The sequence below is a fragment of the Carcharodon carcharias genome (assembly GCF_017639515.1).
Source record: "Carcharodon carcharias isolate sCarCar2 chromosome 38 unlocalized genomic scaffold, sCarCar2.pri SUPER_38_unloc_13, whole genome shotgun sequence".
In the NCBI taxonomy this organism is placed as follows: Eukaryota; Metazoa; Chordata; class Chondrichthyes; order Lamniformes; family Lamnidae; genus Carcharodon; species Carcharodon carcharias.
The window spans coordinates 236363-256703 of NW_024470779.1; the positions used below are offsets into that span (position 1 = coordinate 236363).

The following is a 20341-nucleotide window of genomic DNA, read 5'->3' on the forward strand; positions in this document are numbered from 1 at the left end:
GCAGAACCTTTCCCTCAACTCCACCTTAATCCAGCCTGTTGCTGTTCATCCACCTCAACTCCACCTTAATCCAGCCTGTGGCTGATCATCCACCTCAACTCCACCTTAATCCAGCCTGTGGCTGCTCATCCACCTCAACTCCACCTTAATCCAGCCTGTTGCTGCCCTTGTCCCTCAAATGCACCTTTATCCAGCCTGTGGCTGATCATCCACCTCAACTCCACCTTAATCCAGCCTGTGGCTGATCATCCACCTCAAAACCACCTTACTCCAGCCTGTGGCTGATCATCCACCTCAACTCCACCTTAATCCAGCCTGCAGCTGATCACCCACCTCTACTCCACCTTAATCCAGCCTGTGGCTGATCGTCCACCTCAACTCCACCTTAATCCAGCCTGTGGCTGCTCATCCACCTCAACTCCACCTTAATCCAGACTGTTGCTGCCCTTGTCCCTCAAATGCACCTTTATCCAGCCTGTGGCTGATCATCCACCTCAACTCCACCTTAATCCAGCCTGTGGCTGATCATCCACCTCAAATCCACCTTACTCCAGCCTGTGGCTGATCATCCACCTCAACTCCACCTTAATCCAGCCTGCAGCTGATCACCCACCTCTACTCCACCTTTATCCAGCCTGTGGCTGATCATCCACCTCAACTCCACCTTAATCCAGCCTGTGGCTGATCATCCACCTCAAATCCACCTTACTCCATCCTATGGCTGATCATCCACCTCAACTCCACCTTAATCCAGCCTGTGGCTGATCTTCTCCCTCAACTCCACCTTAATCCAGCCTGTGGCTGATCACCCACCTCAACTCCACCTTAATCCAGCCTGTGGCTGATCATCCGCCTCAACTCCACCTTATTCCAGCCTTTGGCTGATCATCCGCCTCAACTCCACCTTAATCCAGCCTGTGAATGATCATCCATCTCAACTCCATATTAATCCAGCCTGTGGCTGATCATCCACCTCAACTCCACCTTAATCCAGCCTGTGGCAGACCTTCTCCCTCAACTAAACCTTAATCCAGCCTGTGGCTGATCTTCTCCCTCAACACCACCTTAATCCATCCTATGGCTGATCTTCCACCTCAACTCCAATTTACTCCAGCCTGTGGCTGATCATCCACCTCAACTCCAGCTTAATCCAGCCTGTGGCTGATCTTCTCCCTCAACTCCAGCTTAATCCAGCCTGTGGCTGATCTTCTCCCTCAACTCCACCTTAATCCCGCCTGCAGCTGATCACCCACCTCAACTCCACCTTTATCCAGCCTGTGGCTGATCATCCACCTCAACTCCACCTTAATCCAGCCTGTGGCTGATCATCCACCTCAAATCCACCTTACTCCAGCCTGTGGCTGATCATCCACCTCAACTCCACCTTAATCCAGCCTGTGGCTGATCTTCTCCCTCAACTCCACCTTAATCCAGCCTGTGGCTGATCACCCACCTCAACTCCACCTTACTCCAGCCTGTGGCAGAACTTCTCCCTCAACTCCACCTTAATCCAGCCGGTGGCTGATCATCCATCTCACGTCCACCTTAATCCAGCCTGTGGCTGATGATCCACCACAACTCCACATTAATCCAGCCCGTGGCTGATCATCCACCTCAAATCCACCTTAATCCAGCCTGTGGCTGATCATCCACCTCAACCCCACCTTAATCCAGCCTGTGGCTGATCATTCACCTCAAATCCATCTTAATCCAGCCTGTGGCTGATCTTCTCCCTCAACTCCAACTTAATCCAGCCTGTGGCTGATCATCCACCTCAACTCCTGCTTATTCCAGGCTGTGGCTGATCATCCACCACAAGTCAAACTTAATCCTTATTGTGGCTGATCATCCTCCTCAACTCCACCTTAATCCAGCATGTGGCTGATCTTCTCCCTCAACTCCACCTTAATCCAGCCTGTGGCTGATCATCCACCTCAACTCCACCTTAATCCAGCCTGTGGCTGATCATCCACCTCAACTCCACCTTAATCCAGCCTCTGGCTGATCATCCACCTCAACTCCAACTTAATCCAACCTGTGGCTGACCTTCTCCCTCAACTTCACCTTAATCCAGCCTGTGGCTGATCTTCCACCTCAAATCCACCTTAATCCAGCCTGTGGCTGATCTTCTCCCTCAACTCCACCTTAATCCAGCCTGTGGCTGATCATCCACCTCAACTCCACCTTAATCCAGCCTGTGGCTGATCTTCTCCCTCAACTCCACCTTAATCCAGCCTGTGGCTGATCTTCACCCTCAACTCCACCTTAATCCAGCCTTTAGCAGATCACCCACCTCAACTCCACCTTAATCCAGCCTGTGGCAGACCTTTTCCCTCAACTCCACCTTAATCCAGCCTGTTGCTGATCATCCACCTCAACTCCACCTTAATCCAGCCTGTGGCTGTTCTTCTCCCTCAACTCCACCTTTATCCAGGCTGTGGCTGATCTTCTCCCTCAAATCCACCTTAATCCAGCCTGTGGCTGATCATCCACCACACTCCACCTTAATCCAGCCTGTGTCTGATCATCCACCTCAAATCCACCTTAATCCAGCCTGTGGCTGATCACCCCCTCAACTCCACCTTAATCCAGCATGTGGCTGATCTTCTCCCTCAACTCCACCTTAATCCAGCCTGTGGCTGATCATCCACCTCAACTCCTCCTTAATCCTTCCTTTGTCAGAACTTCTCCCTCAACTCCACATTAATCCAGCCTGTGGCTGATCATCCACCTCAACTCCACGTTAATCCAACATGTGGCTGACCTTCTCCCTCAACTTCACCTTAATCCAGCCTGTGGCTGATCTTCCACCTCAAATCCACCTTAATCCAGCCTGTGTCTGATCTTCTCCCTCAACTCCACCTTAATCCAGCCTGTGGCTGATCATCCACCTCGACTCCACCTTAATCCAGCCTGTGGCTGATCTTCTCCCTCAACTCCACCTTAAGCCAGCCTGTGGCAGAACCTTTCCCTCAACTCCACCTTAATCCAGCCTGTTGCTGTTCATCCACCTCAACTCCACCTTAATCCAGCCTGTGGCTGATCATCCACCTCAACTCCACCTTAATCCAGCCTGTGGCTGATCATCCACCTCAACTCCACCTTAATCCAGCCTTTTGCTGACCTTGTCCCTCAAATCCACCTTTATCCAGCCTGTGGCTGATCATCCACCTCAACTCCACCTTAATCCAGCCTGTGGCTGATCATCCACCTCAAATCCACCTTACTCCAGCCTGTGGCTGATCATCCACCTCAACTCCACCTTAATCCAGCCTGCAGCTGATCACCCACCTCAACTCCACCTTTATCCAGCCTGTGGCTGATCATCCACCTCAACTCCACCTTAATCCAGCCTGTGGCTGATCATCCACCTCAAATCCACCTTACTCCAGCCTATGGCTGATCATCCACCTCAACTCCACCTTAATCCAGCCTGTGGCTGATCTTCTCCCTCAACTCCACCTTAATCCAGCCTGTGGCTGATCACCCACCTCAACTCCACCTTACTCCAGCCTGTGGTTGATCATCCACCTCAACCCCACCGTAATCCAGCCTGTGGCTGATCATCCACCTCAACTCCACCTTAATCCAGCCTGTGGCTGATCATCCACCTCAACTCCACCTTAAACCAGTCTTTGGCTGATCATCCACCTCAACACCACCTTAATCCAGCCTGTGCCTGACCTTCTCCCTCAACTCCACCTTTATCCAGCCTGTGGCTGATCATCCACCTCAACTCCACATTAATCCAGCCTGTGGCTGTTCATCCACCTCAACTCCACCTTAATCCAGCGTGTGACAGAACTTCTCCCTCAACTCCACCTTAATCCAGCCGGTGGCTGATCATCCACCTCACGTCCACCTTAATCCAGCCTGTGGCTGATCATCCACCACAACTCCACATTAATCCAGCCCGTGGCTGATCATCCACCTCAAATCCACCTTAATCCAGCCTGTGGCTGATCATCCACCTCAACCCCACCTTATTCCAGGCTGTGGCTGATCATCCACCACAACTCAACCTTAATTCATCCTGTGGCTGATCATCCTCCTCAACTCCACCTTAATCCAGCATGTGGCTGATCTTCTCCCTCAACTCCACCTTAATCCAGCCTGTGGCTGATCATCCACCTCAACTCCACCTTAATCCAGCCTGTGGCTGATCATCCACCTCAACTCCACCTTAATCCAGCCTCTGGCTGATCATCCACCTCAACTCCAACTTAATCCAACCTGTGGCTGATCTTCTCCCTCAACTCCACCTTAATCCAGCCTGTGGCTGATCTTCACCCTCAACTCCACCTTAATCCAGCCTTTAGCTGATCACCCACCTCAACTCCACCTTAATCCAGCCTGTGGCAGAACTTTTCCCTCAACTCCACCTTAATCCAGCCTGTTGCTGATCATCCACCTCAACTCCACCTTAATCCAGCCTGCGGCTGATCTTCTCCCTCAACTCCACCTTTATCCAGGCTGTGGCTGATCTTCTCCCTCAAATCCACCTTAATCCAGCCTGTGGCTGATCATCCACCTCAACTCCACCTTAATCCAGCCTGTGGCTCATCATCCACCTCAAATCCACATTAATCCAGCCTGTGGCTGATCACCCCCTCAACTCCACCTTAATCCAGCCTGTGGCTGATCTTCTCCCTCAACTCCACCTTAATCCAGCCTGTGGCTGATCATCCACCTCAACTCCACCTTAATCCAGCCTGTGGCTGATCTTCTCCCTCAACTCCACCTTAATCCAGCCTGTGGCTGATCTTCTCCCTCCACCTTAATCCAGCCTGTGGCTGATCATCCACCTCAACTCCACCTTAATCCAGCCTGTGGCTGATCACCCCCTCAACTCCACCTTAATCCAGCCTGTGGCTGATCATCCACCTCAACTCCTCCTTAATCCTTCCTTTGGCAGAACTTCTCCCTCAACTCCACATTAATCCAGCCTGTGGCTGATCATCCACCTCAACTCCACCTTAATCCAACCTGTGGCTGACCTTCTCCCTCAACTTCACCTTAATCCAGCCTGTGGCTGATCTTCCACCCCAAATCCACCTTAATCCAGCCTGTGGCTGATCTTCTCCCTCAACTCCACCTTAATCCAGCCTGTGGCTGATCATCCACCTCAACTCCACCTTAATCCAGCCTGTGGCTGATCATCCACCTCAACTCCACCTTAATCCAGCCTGTTGCTGACCTTGTCCCTCAAATGCACCTTTATCCAGCCTGTGGCTGATCATCCACCTCAACTCCACCTTAATCCAGCCTGTGGCTGATCATCCACCTCAAATCCACCTTACTCCAGCCTGTGGCTGATCATCCACCTCAACTCCACCTTAATCCAGCCTGTTGCTGACCTTGTCCCTCAAATCCACCTTTATCCATCCTGTGGCTGATCATCCACCTCAACTCCACCTTTATCCAGCCTGTGGCTGATCTTCTCCCTCAACTCCACCTTAATCCATCCTGTGGCTGATCATTCACCTCAACTCCACCTTAATCCAGCCTGTGGCTGATCATTCGCCTCAACTCCACCTTAATCCAGCCTGTGGCTCATCATCCACCGGAACTCCACCTTAATCCAGCCTGTGGCTGATCATCCAAATCAACTCCACCTTAATCCAGCCTGTGGCTGATCATCCACCTAAACTCCACCTTAATCCAGCCTGTGGCTGATCATCCCCCTCAACTCCACCTTAATCCAGCCTGTGGCTGATCTTCTCCATCAACTCCACCTTAATCCAGCCTGTGGCTGATCATCCACCTCAACTCCACCTTAATCCATCCTGTGGCTGATCTTCCCCCTCAACTCCACCTTAATCCAGCCTGTGGCTGTTCATCCACCTCAACTCCTCCTTAATCCATCCTTTGGCAGAACTTTTCCCTCAACTCCACCTTAATCCAGCCTGTGGCTGATCATCCACCTCAACATCACCTTAATCCAGCCTGTGGCTGATTTTCTCCCTCTACTCCACCTTAATCCAGCCTGTGGCTGATCATCCACCTCAACTCCACCTTAATCCAGCCTGTGGCTGATCATCCACCTCAACTCCTCCTTAATATATCCTGTGGCAGAACCTGTCCCTCAACTCCACCTTAATCCAGTCTTTGGCTGATCTTCCACCTCAACTACACCTTAATCCAGCCTGTGGCTGTTCTTCTCCCTCAACTCCACCTTAATCCAGCCTGTGGCTGATCAGCCGCCTCAACTCCACCTTATTCCAGCCTGTGGCTGATCATCCGCCTCAACTCCACCTTAATCCAGCCTGTGGCTGATCATCCACCTCAAATCCACATTAATCCAGCCTGTGGCTGATCACCCCCTCAACTCCACCTTAATCCAGCCTGTGGCTGATCTTCTCCCTCAACTCCACCTTAATCCAGCCTGTGGCTGATCATCCACCTCAACTCCTCCTTAATCCTTCCTTTGGCAGAACTTCTCCCTCAACTCCACATTAATCCAGCCTGTGGCTGATCATCCACCTCAACTCCACCTTAATCCAACCTGTGGCTGACCTTCTCCCTCAACTTCACCTTAATCCAGCCTGTGGCTGATCTTCCACCTCAAATCCACCTTAATCCAGCCTGTGGCTGATCTTCTCCCTCAACTCCACCTTAATCCAGCCTGTGGCTGATCATCCACCTCAACTCCACCTTAATCCAGCCTGTGGCTGATCATCCACCTCAACTCCACCTTAATCCAGCCTGTTGCTGACCTTGTCCCTCAAATGCACCTTTATCCAGCCTGTGGCTGATCATCCACCTCAACTCCACCTTAATCCAGCCTGTGGCTGATCATCCACCTCAAATCCACCTTACTCCAGCCTGTGGCTGATCATCCACATCAACTCCACCTTAATCCAGCCTGTTGCTGACCTTGTCCCTCAAATCCACCTTTATCCATCCTGTGGCTGATCATCCACCTCAACTCCACCTTTATCCAGCCTGTGGCTGATCTTCTCCCTCAACTCCACCTTAATCCATCCTGTGGCTGATCATTCACCTCAACTCCACCTTAATCCAGCCTGTGGCTGATCATTCGCCTCAACTCCACCTTAATCCAGCCTGTGGCTCATCATCCACCTCAACTCCACCTTAATCCAGCCTGTGGCTGATCATCCAAATCAACTCCACCTTAATCCATCCTGTGGCTGATCATCCACCTAAACTCCACCTTAATGCAGCCTGTGGCTGATCATCCACCTCAAATCCACCTTAATCCAGCCTGTGGCTGATCATCCCCCTCAACTCCACCTTAATCCAGCCTGTGGCTGATCTTCTCCCTCAACTCCACCTTAATCCAGCCTGTGGCTGATCATCCACCTCAACTCCACCTTAATCCAGCCTGTGCCTGATCTAACCCCTCAACTCCACCTTAATCCAGCCTGTGGCTGTTCATCCACCTCAAATCCTCCTTAATCCATCCTTTGGCAGACCTTTTTCCTCAACTCCACCTTAATCCAGCCTGTGGCTGATCATCCACCTCAACATCACCTTAATCCAGCCTGTGGCTGATCTTCTCCCTCAACTCCACCTTAATCCAGCCTGTGGCTGATCATCCACCTCAACTCCACCTTAATCCAGCCTGTGGCTGATCATCCCCCTCAACTCCTCCTTAATATATCCTGTGGCAGAACCTGTCCCTCAACTCCACCTTAAGCCAGTCTTTGGCTGATCTTCCACCTCAACTCCACCTTAATCCAGCCTGTGGCTGATCTTCTCCCTCAACTCCACCTTAATCCAGCCTGTGGCTGATCATCCACCTCAACTCCACCTTATTCCAGCCTGTGGCTGATCATCCGCCTCAACTCCACCTTAATCCAGCCTGTGGCTGATCATCCACCTCAACTCCACCTTAATCCAGCCTGTGTCTGATCATCCACCTCAGCTCCAACTTAATCCAGCCTGTGGCTCATCTTCTCCCTCAATTCCACCTTAATCCCGTTGTGGCTGATCTTCTCCCTCAACTCCACCTGAATCCAGCCTGTGGCTGATCATCCACCTCAACTCCACCTTAATCCAGCCTGTGGCTGATCATCCACCTCAACTCCTCCTTAATCCAGCCTGTGGCTGATCTTCTCCCACAACTCCACCTTAATCCAGTTGTGGCTGATCTTCTCCCTCAACTCCACCTTAATCCAGCCTGTGGCTGATCTTCTCCCTCAACTCCACCTTAATCCTGCCTGTGGCTGATCATCCACCTCAACCCCACCTTAATCCAGCCTTTGGCTGATCATAAACCTCAACTCCACCTTAATCCAGCCTGTGGCTGATCTTCTCCCTCAACTCCACCTTAATCCAGCCTGTGCCTGATCTTCTCCCTCAACTCCACCTTAATCCAGCCTGTGGCTGATCTTCTCCCTCAACTCCACCTTCCCACAGTCTCCCCACATTCCATTGATTCCCCTCAGTGTCCAAAAACAACTCGATCTCCCGGTCTTGAACCTACTCAATGACGGAGCCCCCACCGCTCTCTGGGGTGGAGAATTCCGAAGATTCACCACCCTCCCGAGTGAAGACATTTCTCCTGCATCTCAGCCCAGAATGGCCGACCCCTTCTCCTGAGACTGGGACCCCCCGTGTTCTAGACTCTCCAGCCCGGGGAGGAGGGAGAGAGGGAGGGGAAACAGCCTCTCAGCATCGACCCTGTCAAAGCCCTTCAGAATTTTGTACGTTTCAGTGAGACGAGCTCTCGTTCGTCTAACCCTTACCATCGACTCACTCCGGAAGATGGGATGACTGATGTTACAGGAAAATTTCCGTGTTAGGTTCCCGGTTGTGTTGTGTTCAGAAGAGCAGTCCACTTGGGTTGTCTGCAGATAGATGGGATGGCAAGATTAAAATCAGATCCGGCCAATTCCAGCTCACAGCTCCTCAGATACTGAAGCAGCCATATAAATATTGTGGCTACAGGAGCAGGTCCGAGGCTGGGAATCCTGCGGAGAGTAACTCACCTCCTGACTCCCCCAAAGCCTGTCCACCATCTACAAGGCACCAGTCAGGAGTGTGATGGGATACTCCCCACTTGCCTGGATGAGTGTGGCTCCCACAACACTCAAGAAGTTCGACACCGTCCAGGACAAAGCAGCCCCCGCTCGATCGGCACCCCATCCACAAACATTCACTCCCTCCACCACCGACGCACAGGGGCAGCAGTGTGTGTACCATCTACAAGATGCACTGCAGCAACTCGCCAAGGCTCCTTCGACAGCGCCGCCCAAACCCACCACCTCTACCATCTAGAAGGACAAGGGCAGCAGACACATGGGGAACACCACCACCTGGAAGTTCCCTTCTGAGCCCCTCACCATCACGACTTGGAAATATATCGGCCGTTCCTTCACTGTCGCTGGGTCCAAATCCTGGAACTCCCACCCTAACAGAGCCGTGGGTGTACCTACACCACATGGACAAAATCCTGGAACTCCCTCCCTAACAGCGCCGTCGGTGTACCTACACCACACGGACAAAATCCTGGAACTCCCTCCCTAACAGCGCCGTGGGTGTACTTATACCACAAGGGACAAAATCCAGGACCTCCCTCCCTAACAGCGCTGTGGGTTTACCTACACCACACGGGACAAATTCCTGGACCAATGACCGGCCTACCTGGAGGTTGGTGAGTTTGCGAAACTGCAGGCCAGTTGGGTGGTGAAGAGTTAGCCTTGTTCGGTAGGAATCTTCTCCCAGGTTCCTCAGGGTGATGGTCACTTCGAGCAGCGAGGAGTTCCCAACCAGGATCCTCTTCCTCCTGTCTCCGGCGGGAGAGAGAGAGATAGAGATAGAAGCTCCATCGGTGAATTGAGGGAGAGCAACCCAAAAACCCAACGGGGTAGAGAGGCTAGGATTGTGGGGGGGGGGGGTGCAGGGGAGGAGTGATTGAGGGAGAGTAGGGATGGATGGAGGAGGAGGAGGTGGGAGGGTGGCACAGGGAATGGGAGGGGTGGAGGAGGGATGGGAGGGGAGAAGGGGAGATGGGAGGGGTGGAGGGAGCGATGGGAGTGTGGAGGGAGAGATGGGAGTGTGGAGGGAGAGATGGGAGTGTGGAGGGAGAGAATGGAGGGGTGTAGGGGAGGTGGGAGGTGTGGAGGGGGAGAAGGGCGGGTGGAGGGACAGATGGGAGGGTGGAGGAAGAGAGGGCAGGGTGGAGGGGGAGATGGGAGGGTGGAGGGAGAGATGGGAGGGTGGAGGGGAGATGGGAGGGTGGAGGGTGAGGTGGGTGGAGGGAGAGATGGAGGGGGCAGGGGAGTAGGAGGGTTGCAGGGGGAGATGGGAGGGTGGAGGGAGAGATGGGAGGGTGGAGGGGAGTTGGGAGGGGGAGGGGGAGATGGAAGGGGTGGAGGGAGAGATGGGAGGGTGGAGGGGGAGATGTGAGGCTGGAGGGGGAGATGGGAGGGTGTAGGGCGAGATCGGAGAGATGGGAGCATGGAGGGGGAGATGGGAGCGGTGGAGGGGGAGATGGTAGGGTGAAGGTGGAGATGGGAGGGTAGAGGGAGAGATGGGAGGTTGGAGGGGAGTTGGGAGGGGTGGAGGGGAGATGGGAGGGGTGGAGAGGAGATGGGAGTGTGGAGGGGCAGATGGGCAGGGTGAAGGGAAAGATTCGAGGGTGGAGGGTGAGATGGGAGAAGGGAGGGTGGACGGGAGATCAGAGGGATGGAGGGAGAAATGGGACGGTGGAGGGAGAGATGGTAGGGGTGGAGGGAGAGATGGGAGGGGTGGAGGGGGAAATGGGAGGGTGGTGGTGGTGATGGGAGTGTGGAGGGAGAGATGGGAGTGTGGAGGGAGAGAATGGAGGGGTGTAGGGGAGGTGGGAGGTGTGGAGGGGGAGAAGGGCGGGTGGAGGGACAGATGGGAGGGTGGAGGAAGAGAGGGCAGGGTGGAGGGGGAGATGGGAGTGTGGAGGGAGAGATGGGAGGGTGGAGGGGAGATGGGAGGGTCGAGGGGAGATGGGACGGTGGAGTGGAGATGGGAGGGTGGAGGAGAGATGGGAGGGTGAAGGAGAGATGGGAGGGGTGGAGGAGAGATGGGATGGTGTAGGGAGAGATGGGAGGGTGGAGGGTAAGAAGGGAGGGGTGGAGGGTGAGATGGGAGGGTGGAGGGGAGATGGGAGGGTGGAGGGAGAGTTGGGAGGTTGGAGCGGAGATGGGAGGGTGTAGGGGAGATGGGAGGGTGGAGAGAGAGATGGGAGGGTGGAAGGGGAGATGGGAGGGGTGGAGGGTGAGATGGGAGAGTGGAGGGGAGATGGGAGGGGTGGAGGTAGAGATTGGAGGGTGGAGGGGGAGATGGGAGGGTGGAGGGGGAGATGTTAGGGTGGAGGGCGAGATGGGTGGGCTGGAGGGGAGATGGGAGGGGTGGAGGGTGAGATGGGAGGGTGGAGGGGAGATGGGAGGGTGGAGGGGGAGATGGGAGGGTGGAGAGAGAGATGGGAGGGTGGAGGGGGAGATGGGAGGGCTGGAGGGTGAGATGGGAGGGTGGAGGGGAGATGGGACGGGTGGAGGGGGAGATGGGAGGGTGGAGGGGGAGATGGGAGGGTGGAGGAGAGATGGGAGGGTGGAGGGGGAGATGGGAGGGTGGAGGAGAGATGGGAGGGTGTAGGGAGAGATGGGAGGGTGGAGGGTGAGATGGGTGGGCTGGAGGGGAGATGGGAGGGTGGAGGAGAGATGGGAGGGTGGAGGAGAGATGGGAGGGTGGAGGAGAGATGGGAGGGTGGAGGGGAGATGGGAGGGTTGGGGGGAGATGGGAGTGTGGAGGGAGAGATGGGAGGGGTGGAGGGTGAGATGGGAGGGTGGAGGGGAGATGGGAGGGTGGAGGAGAGATGGGAGGGTGGAGGCTGAGATGGGAGGGGTGGAGGTGAGATGGGAGGTTGGAGGGGAGATGGGAGGGTGGAGGGTGAGATGGGAGGGTAGAGGGAGAGATGGGAGGGAGGAGGGTGAGATGGGAGGGGTGGAGGGTGAGATGGGAGGGTGGAGGGGAGATGGGAGGGTGGAGGAGAGATGTGAGGGTGGAGGGGAGATGGGAGGGTTGGGGGGAGATGGGAGTGTGGAGGGAGAAATGGGAGAGTTGAGGGGGAGATGGAGGGGGTGATGGAGTTGGAGGATGGAGGGGGGAGGGGACACTGAACACTTCACCAGAAACTGCCTCTGCTTCACAATCCCCCCCCTCATTTTACCTCAAACCCCTTCCCTCATTTTACCCCATCCCCTCCCTCATTTTACCCCAATCCCCCTCCCTCGATTTGCCCCACTCCCCCTCCCTTATTCTACCCTAATCCCCCTCTCTCATTTTACCCCAATCCCCTTCCTCATACTACCCTAATCCCCCTCCCTCATACTACCCCACTTCCCCTCCCTCATTCTACCCCACTCCTCCTCCCTCATTCTAACCCACTCCCCCTCCCTCATTCTACCCCACTCCCAATCCCTCATTCTACACCCTCACCCTCCCTCATTCTACCCCACTCCCCATCCCTCATTCTACCCCACTCCCCCTCCCTCATTCTACCCCACTTCCCCTCCCTCATTCTACCCCACTCCCCCTCCCTCATTTTACCCCATTTCTCCTCCCTCATTCTACTCCACTCCCCTCCCTCATTCTACCCCACTCCCCCTCCCTCATTCTACCCGATTTCTCCTCTCTCATTCTACTCCACTCCCCTCCTTCATTCTACCCCACTCCCCCTCCCTCATTCTACCCCACTCCCCTCCCTCATTCTACCCCACTCCCCCTCCCTCATTCTACCCGATTTCTCCTCTCTCATTCTACTCCACTCCCCTCCTTCATTCTACCCCACTCCCCCTCCCTCATTCTACCCCACTCCCCCTCCCTCATTCTACCCGATTTCTCCTCTCTCATTCTACTCCACTCCCCTCCTTCATTCTACCCCACTCCCCCTCCCTCATTCTACCCCACTCCTCTCCCTCATTCAACCCCACTCCCCCTCCTTCATTCTACTCCACTCCCCTCCCTCATTCTACTGCACTCCCCCTCCCTCATTCTACCCCACTCCCCCTCCCTCATTCTACCCCATTTCTCCTCCCTCATTCTGCCCCATTCCCCCTCCCTCATTCTACCCCACTCCCCTCCTTCATTCTACCCCACTCCCCCTCCCTCATTCTACCCCAATCCCCCTCCTTCATTCTACCCCACTCCCCTCCTTCATTCTACCCCACTCCCCCTCCCTCATTCTACCCCACTCCCCTCCCTCATTCAATCCCACTCCCCCTCCCTCATTCCACCCCCTCCCCATCCCTCTTTCTACCCCACTCCCCCTCTCCTCCCTCACTACCTCCCATTCGCACCCTCGCTCCCCAATTCCCTCCCCATCCCTCTCCTCTCTCGCGACCTCCCCCTAAACCAAATCCCCTCTGGCTACCCCCCTCCTCCTTTACCTCCAAACCTTACCCCTCCCCAATCCCCTCCCCATCCGTTGACATTTTCCCTTCTCCGCCTCCAACCTGAATCCCCTCTCTCTCTCCCTCTCCCTCCGTCTCTCCCTTTCACTCACTACCTCCTTCTCTCTCCCTTCCTCTCTCCCTTTCTCCCATTCTCTCCTTCCCTCTCTTCCTTTGCTTTCTCTATCTCTCCCTCTCCCTCACTCCCCTCTCTCTCTCTATCTCCCTCTCTCTCTTTATCCCTCTCCCTCCCTCTCTCTGTCTCCTGCTGTCTCCCTCTCTCCCTCTCTTTCTCCCTCAATCTCTGTCTCCCCCTCTCTCCCTCCCTCTCTCTCTCACTCTCCCCCTCCCTCTCTCTCTCTCTCAATCTCTCCCTCTTTCTCCCTCTCCCTCTCTCTCTCTCTCTCCCTCCCTCTCTCTCCCTCTCTCTCGAACTCTCTCTCACTCTGTCTCTCCCTCTCTCTCTCTCGCTTTCTCTGTCTCTCTCTCCCTCCCTCTCTCTCTCTCCCTCTCTCTGTCTCTCTCGCTTTCTCTGTCTCTGTCTCTCTCTCCCTCCCTCTCTCTCTCTCTTTCTCTGTCTCTCTCTCCCTCTCTCTGTCTCTCTCTCCCTCCCTCCCTGCGGTGGAGTTGATGGTTCCCCTACCCTGTCAGGTGGAACACCATGTTGAGATTATCGATACACTTGTCATCTACACCACAGTTCTTCTCTACCGGGAGCTGAAAGAACATTAAAGAGGGTCAGCCACCTGGAAAGAAGCTCATCTCCAAAACAACAAAACCATTCTGCATTTAGATAGCTTCTGTTGGCACATCAGAACATCCCACCATGCTGCGAGTGTGGTTTAACCGGACCAGAACTGTACACGGTGCTCTGAGTGTGGTATAACCAGACCAGAACTGTACACGGTGCTTTGAGTGTGGTCTAACCAGACCAGAACTATACACAGTGCTCCGAGTGTGGTCTAACCAGACCAGAAGTGTACACAGTGCTCCGAGTGTGGTCCAACCGGACCAGAACTGTACACGGTGCTCCGAGTGTGGTCTAACCGGACCAGAACTGTACATAGTGCTCCGAGTGTGGTCTAACCAGACCAGAACTGTACACGGTGCTCCGAGTGTGGTCTGACCAGACCAGAACTGTACACGGTGCTCCGAGTGTGATCTAACCAGACCAGTCTTACCAGCTCTGTCAGCATCCTAGTACATTGTTCATTTAAGATGGGTTGGAGTTCCTTGGTCCCTTCCACAGGGAGGGGTGTAAAGGAGAAGTTGATGTGGATTTCGATGGGGGAGAGATAGTCCTCAATGCATGCCTGGGGGAGGCAAATGAAGAGAAGAGTGAATATGGTACTGGTATGTGTCTCCCAAGAACACATCAAACCACAACCCCAACCCCAACCCTAACCCAACCCCAACCCCAACCCCAAACCCAACCCCAACCCAAACCCTAACACTAACACTAACCTCAACTCCAACCCCAACCCCAACCCTAACACTAACACTAACACTAACCTCAACTCCAACCCCAACCCTAACCCTAACCATAACCCTAACACTAACCTCAACCCCAACCCCAATGCCAACCTCTACCCTAACCATTACACTAACACTAACACTAACCTTAACACCAACCCTAACGCCAACCACAAACCCAACCCTAACCCTAACCCTAACCCTAACACTAACACGAACACTGACACTAAACCCAACCGCAACCCTAACCCCAACCCCAAACCCAACCCTAACACTAACACTAACCTCAACCCCAACCCCAACGCCAACCTCAACCCCAACCCTAACCCTAACCCTAACACTAACACTAACCCTAACACTAACACTAACACTAACCTCAACCCCAACCACAACGCCTACCCCAACCCCAAACCTAACCCTAACCCTAACACTAACACTGACCCTAACACTAACACTAACCTCAACCCAAACCCCAACCCCAACCCCAACCCTAACCCTAACCCATCCCCAACACTAACACTAACACTAACCCTAACACTAACACTAACCCTAACACTAACACTAACACTAATCTGAACCCCAAACCCAACCACAAACCCAACCCCAACGCCAACCCCAACCCCAACCCTAACCCTAACCCTAACACTAACACTAACCCTAACACTAACACTAACACTAACCTCAACCCCAACCCCAACACCAACCCCAACCCTAACCCTAACCCTAACACTAACACTAACCTCAACCCCAACCCCAAAGCCAACCACAACCCCAACCCCAACCCTAAACCTAACCCTAACCTTAACCCTAAGCGCTATCCCTAACCCTAACCCTAACCCTGACCCTAACCCTCACCCAAACACTAACAATGACACTAAACCCAACCGCAACCCTAACGCCAACCCCAACACTAACACTAAAACTAACCTCAACCCCAACCCCAAAGCCATTCCCAACCCCAACCCTAACCCTAACCCTAACGCTAACAGTAGCACTAAACCCAACTTCAACCCTAACCCCAACCCCAACCCCAACACTAACACTAAACCTAACCCTAACCCCAACCCCAACCCCAACCCCAACCCTAACCATAACCCTAACACTAGACCTAACACTAACCATAACCCCAACCCTAACCCTAACCCTAAACCTAAACCTAACACTAACCCTAACCCTAAACCTGACCCTAACCCTGACCCTAACCCTAACTCTAACACTAACCCTAACACTAAATCTAACCATAATCTCAGACCCAAACCCTAAACCCTAATCCAAATCCTAATCCTAATCCTAATCCAAAACCTAAAACTACACCTAAACCTAAAACTAAACCTAACCCTAAAACTAAACCTGAACCTAAACCTAAACCTAAAATTAAACCTAACCCTAAACCTAAACCTAAACCTAAACCTAATCCAGACACTGACACTGAACCTGAACCTAAACCTAACCCTAACCTCAGACCCTAACCCTAACACTGACCCTGAACCTGACCATAAACCTGACCCTAACCCTGACGCTAAACCTAACCCTGACCCTAACTCCTAAACATAACCCTAACCCTAACAGTAACCCCAACCCTAACCCTTATGCTAAACCCTAACCCTAACACTAACATTAGCCCTAACACTAAATCTAACCCTAACCCTAACACTAAACCTAACCCTAACGCTAAACCTAACCGCAACCCTAACCCTAAAGCTAAACCCTAACCCTAAGACTAACCCTAACCCTAACCCTAACCCTAACACTAAACCTAACCCTAACGCGAAACCTAACCGCAACCCTAACCCTAATGCTAAACCCTAACCCTAAGAATAACCCCAACCCTAACACTAACCCCAACCCTAACCCTTATGCTAAACCCTAACCCTAACACTAACATTAGCCCTAACCCTAACCCTAACCCTAACCCCAACCCAAACCTAACCCTAACCATAACACTAACACTAACACTAACCTCAACACCAACCCCAACGCCAAACACAACCCCAACCGCAACCCTAACCCCAACCCCAACCCTAACACTAACACTAACATTAACCTCAACCCCAACCCCAACGCCAATCCCAACCCTAACCCTAACCCTAACACTAACACTAACACTAAACCCAACCTCAACCCCAACCCCAACCCAACCCTAACCCTAGCACTAACACTAACAGTAATCTCAACCCCAACCCCAACGCCAAGCTCAACCCCAACCCTAACCCTAACCCTAACACTAACACTAACCCTAACACTAACACTAACACTAACCTCAACCCCAACCCCAACACCTACCCCAACACCAACCCTAACCCTAACCCTAACACTAACACTAACCCTAACACTAACACTAACACTAACCTCAACCCCAACCCCAACGCCTACCCCAACCCCAACCCGAAACCCTAACCCTAACACTAACACTGACCCTAACACTAACACTAACCGCAACCCAAACCCCAAACCCAACCCCAACCCTAACCCTAACCCATCCCCAACACTAACACTAACACTAACCCGAACACTAACACTAACCCTAACACTAACACTAACACTAATCTGAACCCCAAACCCAACCACAAACCCAACCCCAACGCCAACCCCAACCCCAACCCTAACCCTAACCCTAACACTAACACTAACCCTAACACTAACACTAACACTAACCTCAACCCCAACCCCAACACCAACCCCAAACCTAACCCTAACCCTAACACTAACACTAACCTCAACCCCAACCCCAAAGCCAACCACAACCCCAACCCCAACCCTAAACCTAACCCTAACCTTAACCCTAAGCGCTATCCCTAACCCTAACCCTGACCCTAACCCTCACCCTAACACTAAAACTGACACTAAACCCAACCGCAACCCTAACGCCAACCCCAACACTAACACTAAAACTAACCTCAACCCCAACCCCAAAGCCAATCCCAACCCCAACACTAACCCTAACCCTAACGCTAACAGAAGCACTAAACCCAACTTCAACTCTAACCCCAACCCCAACCCCAACACTAACACTAAACCTAAACCTAACCCCAACCCCAACCCCAACCCCAACCCTAACCATAACACTAACACTAGACCTAACACTAACCATAACCCCAACCCTAACCCTAACCCTAAACCTAAACCTAACACTAACCCTAACCCTAAACCTGACCCTAACCCTGACCCTAACCCTAACTCTAACACTAACCCTAACCCTAAATCTAACCATAATCTCAGACCCAAACCCTAAACCCTAATCCAAATCCTAATCCTAATCCTAATCCAAAACCTAAAACTACACCTAAACCTAAAACTAAACCTAACCCTAAAACTAAACCTGAACCTAAACCTAAACCTAAAATTAAACCTAACCCTAACCCTAACCCTAAACCTAAACCTAAACCTAAACCTAATCCAGACACTGACCCTGAACCTGACCCTAAACCTAACCCTAACCTCAGACCCTAACCCTAACACTGACCCTGAACCTGACCATAAACCTGACCGTAACCCTGACGCTAAACCTAACCCTGACCCTAACTCCTAAACATAACCCTAACCCTAACAGTAACCCCAACCCTAACCCTTATGCTAAACCCTAACCCTAACACTAACATTAGCCCTAACACTAAATCTAACCCTAACCCTAACACTAAACCTAACCCTAACGCTAAACCTAACCGCAACCCTAACCCTAACGCTAAACCCTAACCCTAAGACTAACCCTAACCCTAACCCTAACCCTAACACTAAACCTAACCCTAACGCTAAACCTAACCGCAACCCTAACCCTAACGCTAAACCCTAACCCTAACACTAACCCTAACCCTAACACTAACCCCAACCCTAACCCTTATGCTAAACCCTAACCCTAACACTAACATTAGCCCTAACCCTAACCCTAACCCTAACCCTAACCCCAACCCAAACCTAACCCTAACCATAACACTAACACTAACACTAACCTCAACACCAACCCCAACGCCAAACACAACCCCAACCACAACCGTAACCCCAACCCCAACCCTAACAATAACACTAACATTAACCTCAACCCCAACCCCAACGCCAATCCCAACCCTAACCCTAACCCTAACACTAACACTAACACTAAACCCAACCTCAAACCCAACCCCAACCCAACCCTAACCCTAACACTAACACTAACAGTAATCTCAACCCCAACCCCAACGCCAAACTCAACCCCAACCCTAACCCTAACCCTAACACTAACACTAACCCTAACACTAACACTAACACTAACCTCAACCCCAACCCCAACACCTACCCCAACCCCAACCCTAACCCTAACCCTAACACTAACACTGACCCTAACACTGACACTAACCTCAACCCCAACCTCAAACCCAACCCCAACCCTAACCCTAACCCAACCCCAACACTAACACTAACACTAACCCTAACACTAACACTAACCCTAACACTAACACTAACCCTAACACTAACACTAACACTAACCTCAACCCCAACCCCAACCCCAAAACCAAACCCAACGCCAACACCAACCTTAACCCTAACCCTAACACTAACACCAACCCTAACACTAACACTAACACTAACCTCAACCCCAACCCCAACCCAAACCCAAACCCTAACCCTAACCCTAACCCTAACCCTAACACTAACACTAACCTCAAACCCAACCCCAAAGCCAACCACAACCCCAACCCCAACCCTAAACCTAACCCTAACCTTAACCCTAAGCCCTAACACTAAACCTAACCCTAACCCTAACCGTGACCCTAACCCTAACCCTAACACTAACACTGACACTAAACCCAACTGCAACCCTAACGCCAACCCCAAAACTAACACTAAAACTAACCTCAACCCCAACCCCAAAGCCAATCCCAACCCCAACCCTAACCCTAACCATAACGCTAACAGTAGCACTAAACCCAACTTCAACCCTAACCCCAACCCCAACCCCAACACTAACACTAAACCTAACACTAACTCTAACCCCAACCCCAACACCAACCCGAACCCTAACCATAACCCTAACACTAAACCTAACACGAACCCTAACCCCAACCCTAACCCTAACCCTAAACCTAAACCTAACACTAACCCTAACCCTAAACCTGACCCTAACCCTGACCCTAACCCTAACGCTAACACTAACCCTAACCCTAAATCTAACCCTAATCTCAGACCCAAACCCTAAACCCTAATCCAAATCCTAATCCTAATTCTAATCCTAAACCTAAAACTATACCTAAACCTAAACCTAAACCTAACCCTAAAACTAAACCTGAACCTAAACCTAAAACTAAACTTAAACCTAACCCTAACCGTAACCCTAAACCTAAACCTAAACCTAAACCTAATCCAGACACTGACCCTGAACCTGACCCTAAACCTAACCCTAACCTCAGACCCTAACCCTAACACTGACCCTGAACCTGACCACAAACCTGACCCTAACCCTGACGCTGAACCTAACCTTGACCCGAACTCCTAAACATAACCCA

At 52.4% G+C, this 20341-nt stretch overlaps 1 protein-coding gene across 1 annotated transcript in view; it reads right to left on the reverse strand.

Annotated features, from left to right (window-relative positions):
• The window catches only part of LOC121274777 (integrin alpha-X-like), a 211530-nt gene that overhangs the window by 92461 nt on the left and 98728 nt on the right, over positions 1 to 20341 (reverse strand). Inside the window, exons 18-21 of the mRNA XM_041182115.1 lie at positions 14573 to 14704; positions 14035 to 14108; positions 9610 to 9751; positions 8712 to 8813 (exon numbers count right to left, since the gene is read on the reverse strand). Of these exons, the coding sequence (XP_041038049.1) occupies positions 8712 to 8813; positions 9610 to 9751; positions 14035 to 14108; positions 14573 to 14704 (450 nt within the window). The remainder of the gene's footprint in view (positions 1 to 8711; positions 8814 to 9609; positions 9752 to 14034; positions 14109 to 14572; positions 14705 to 20341) is intronic.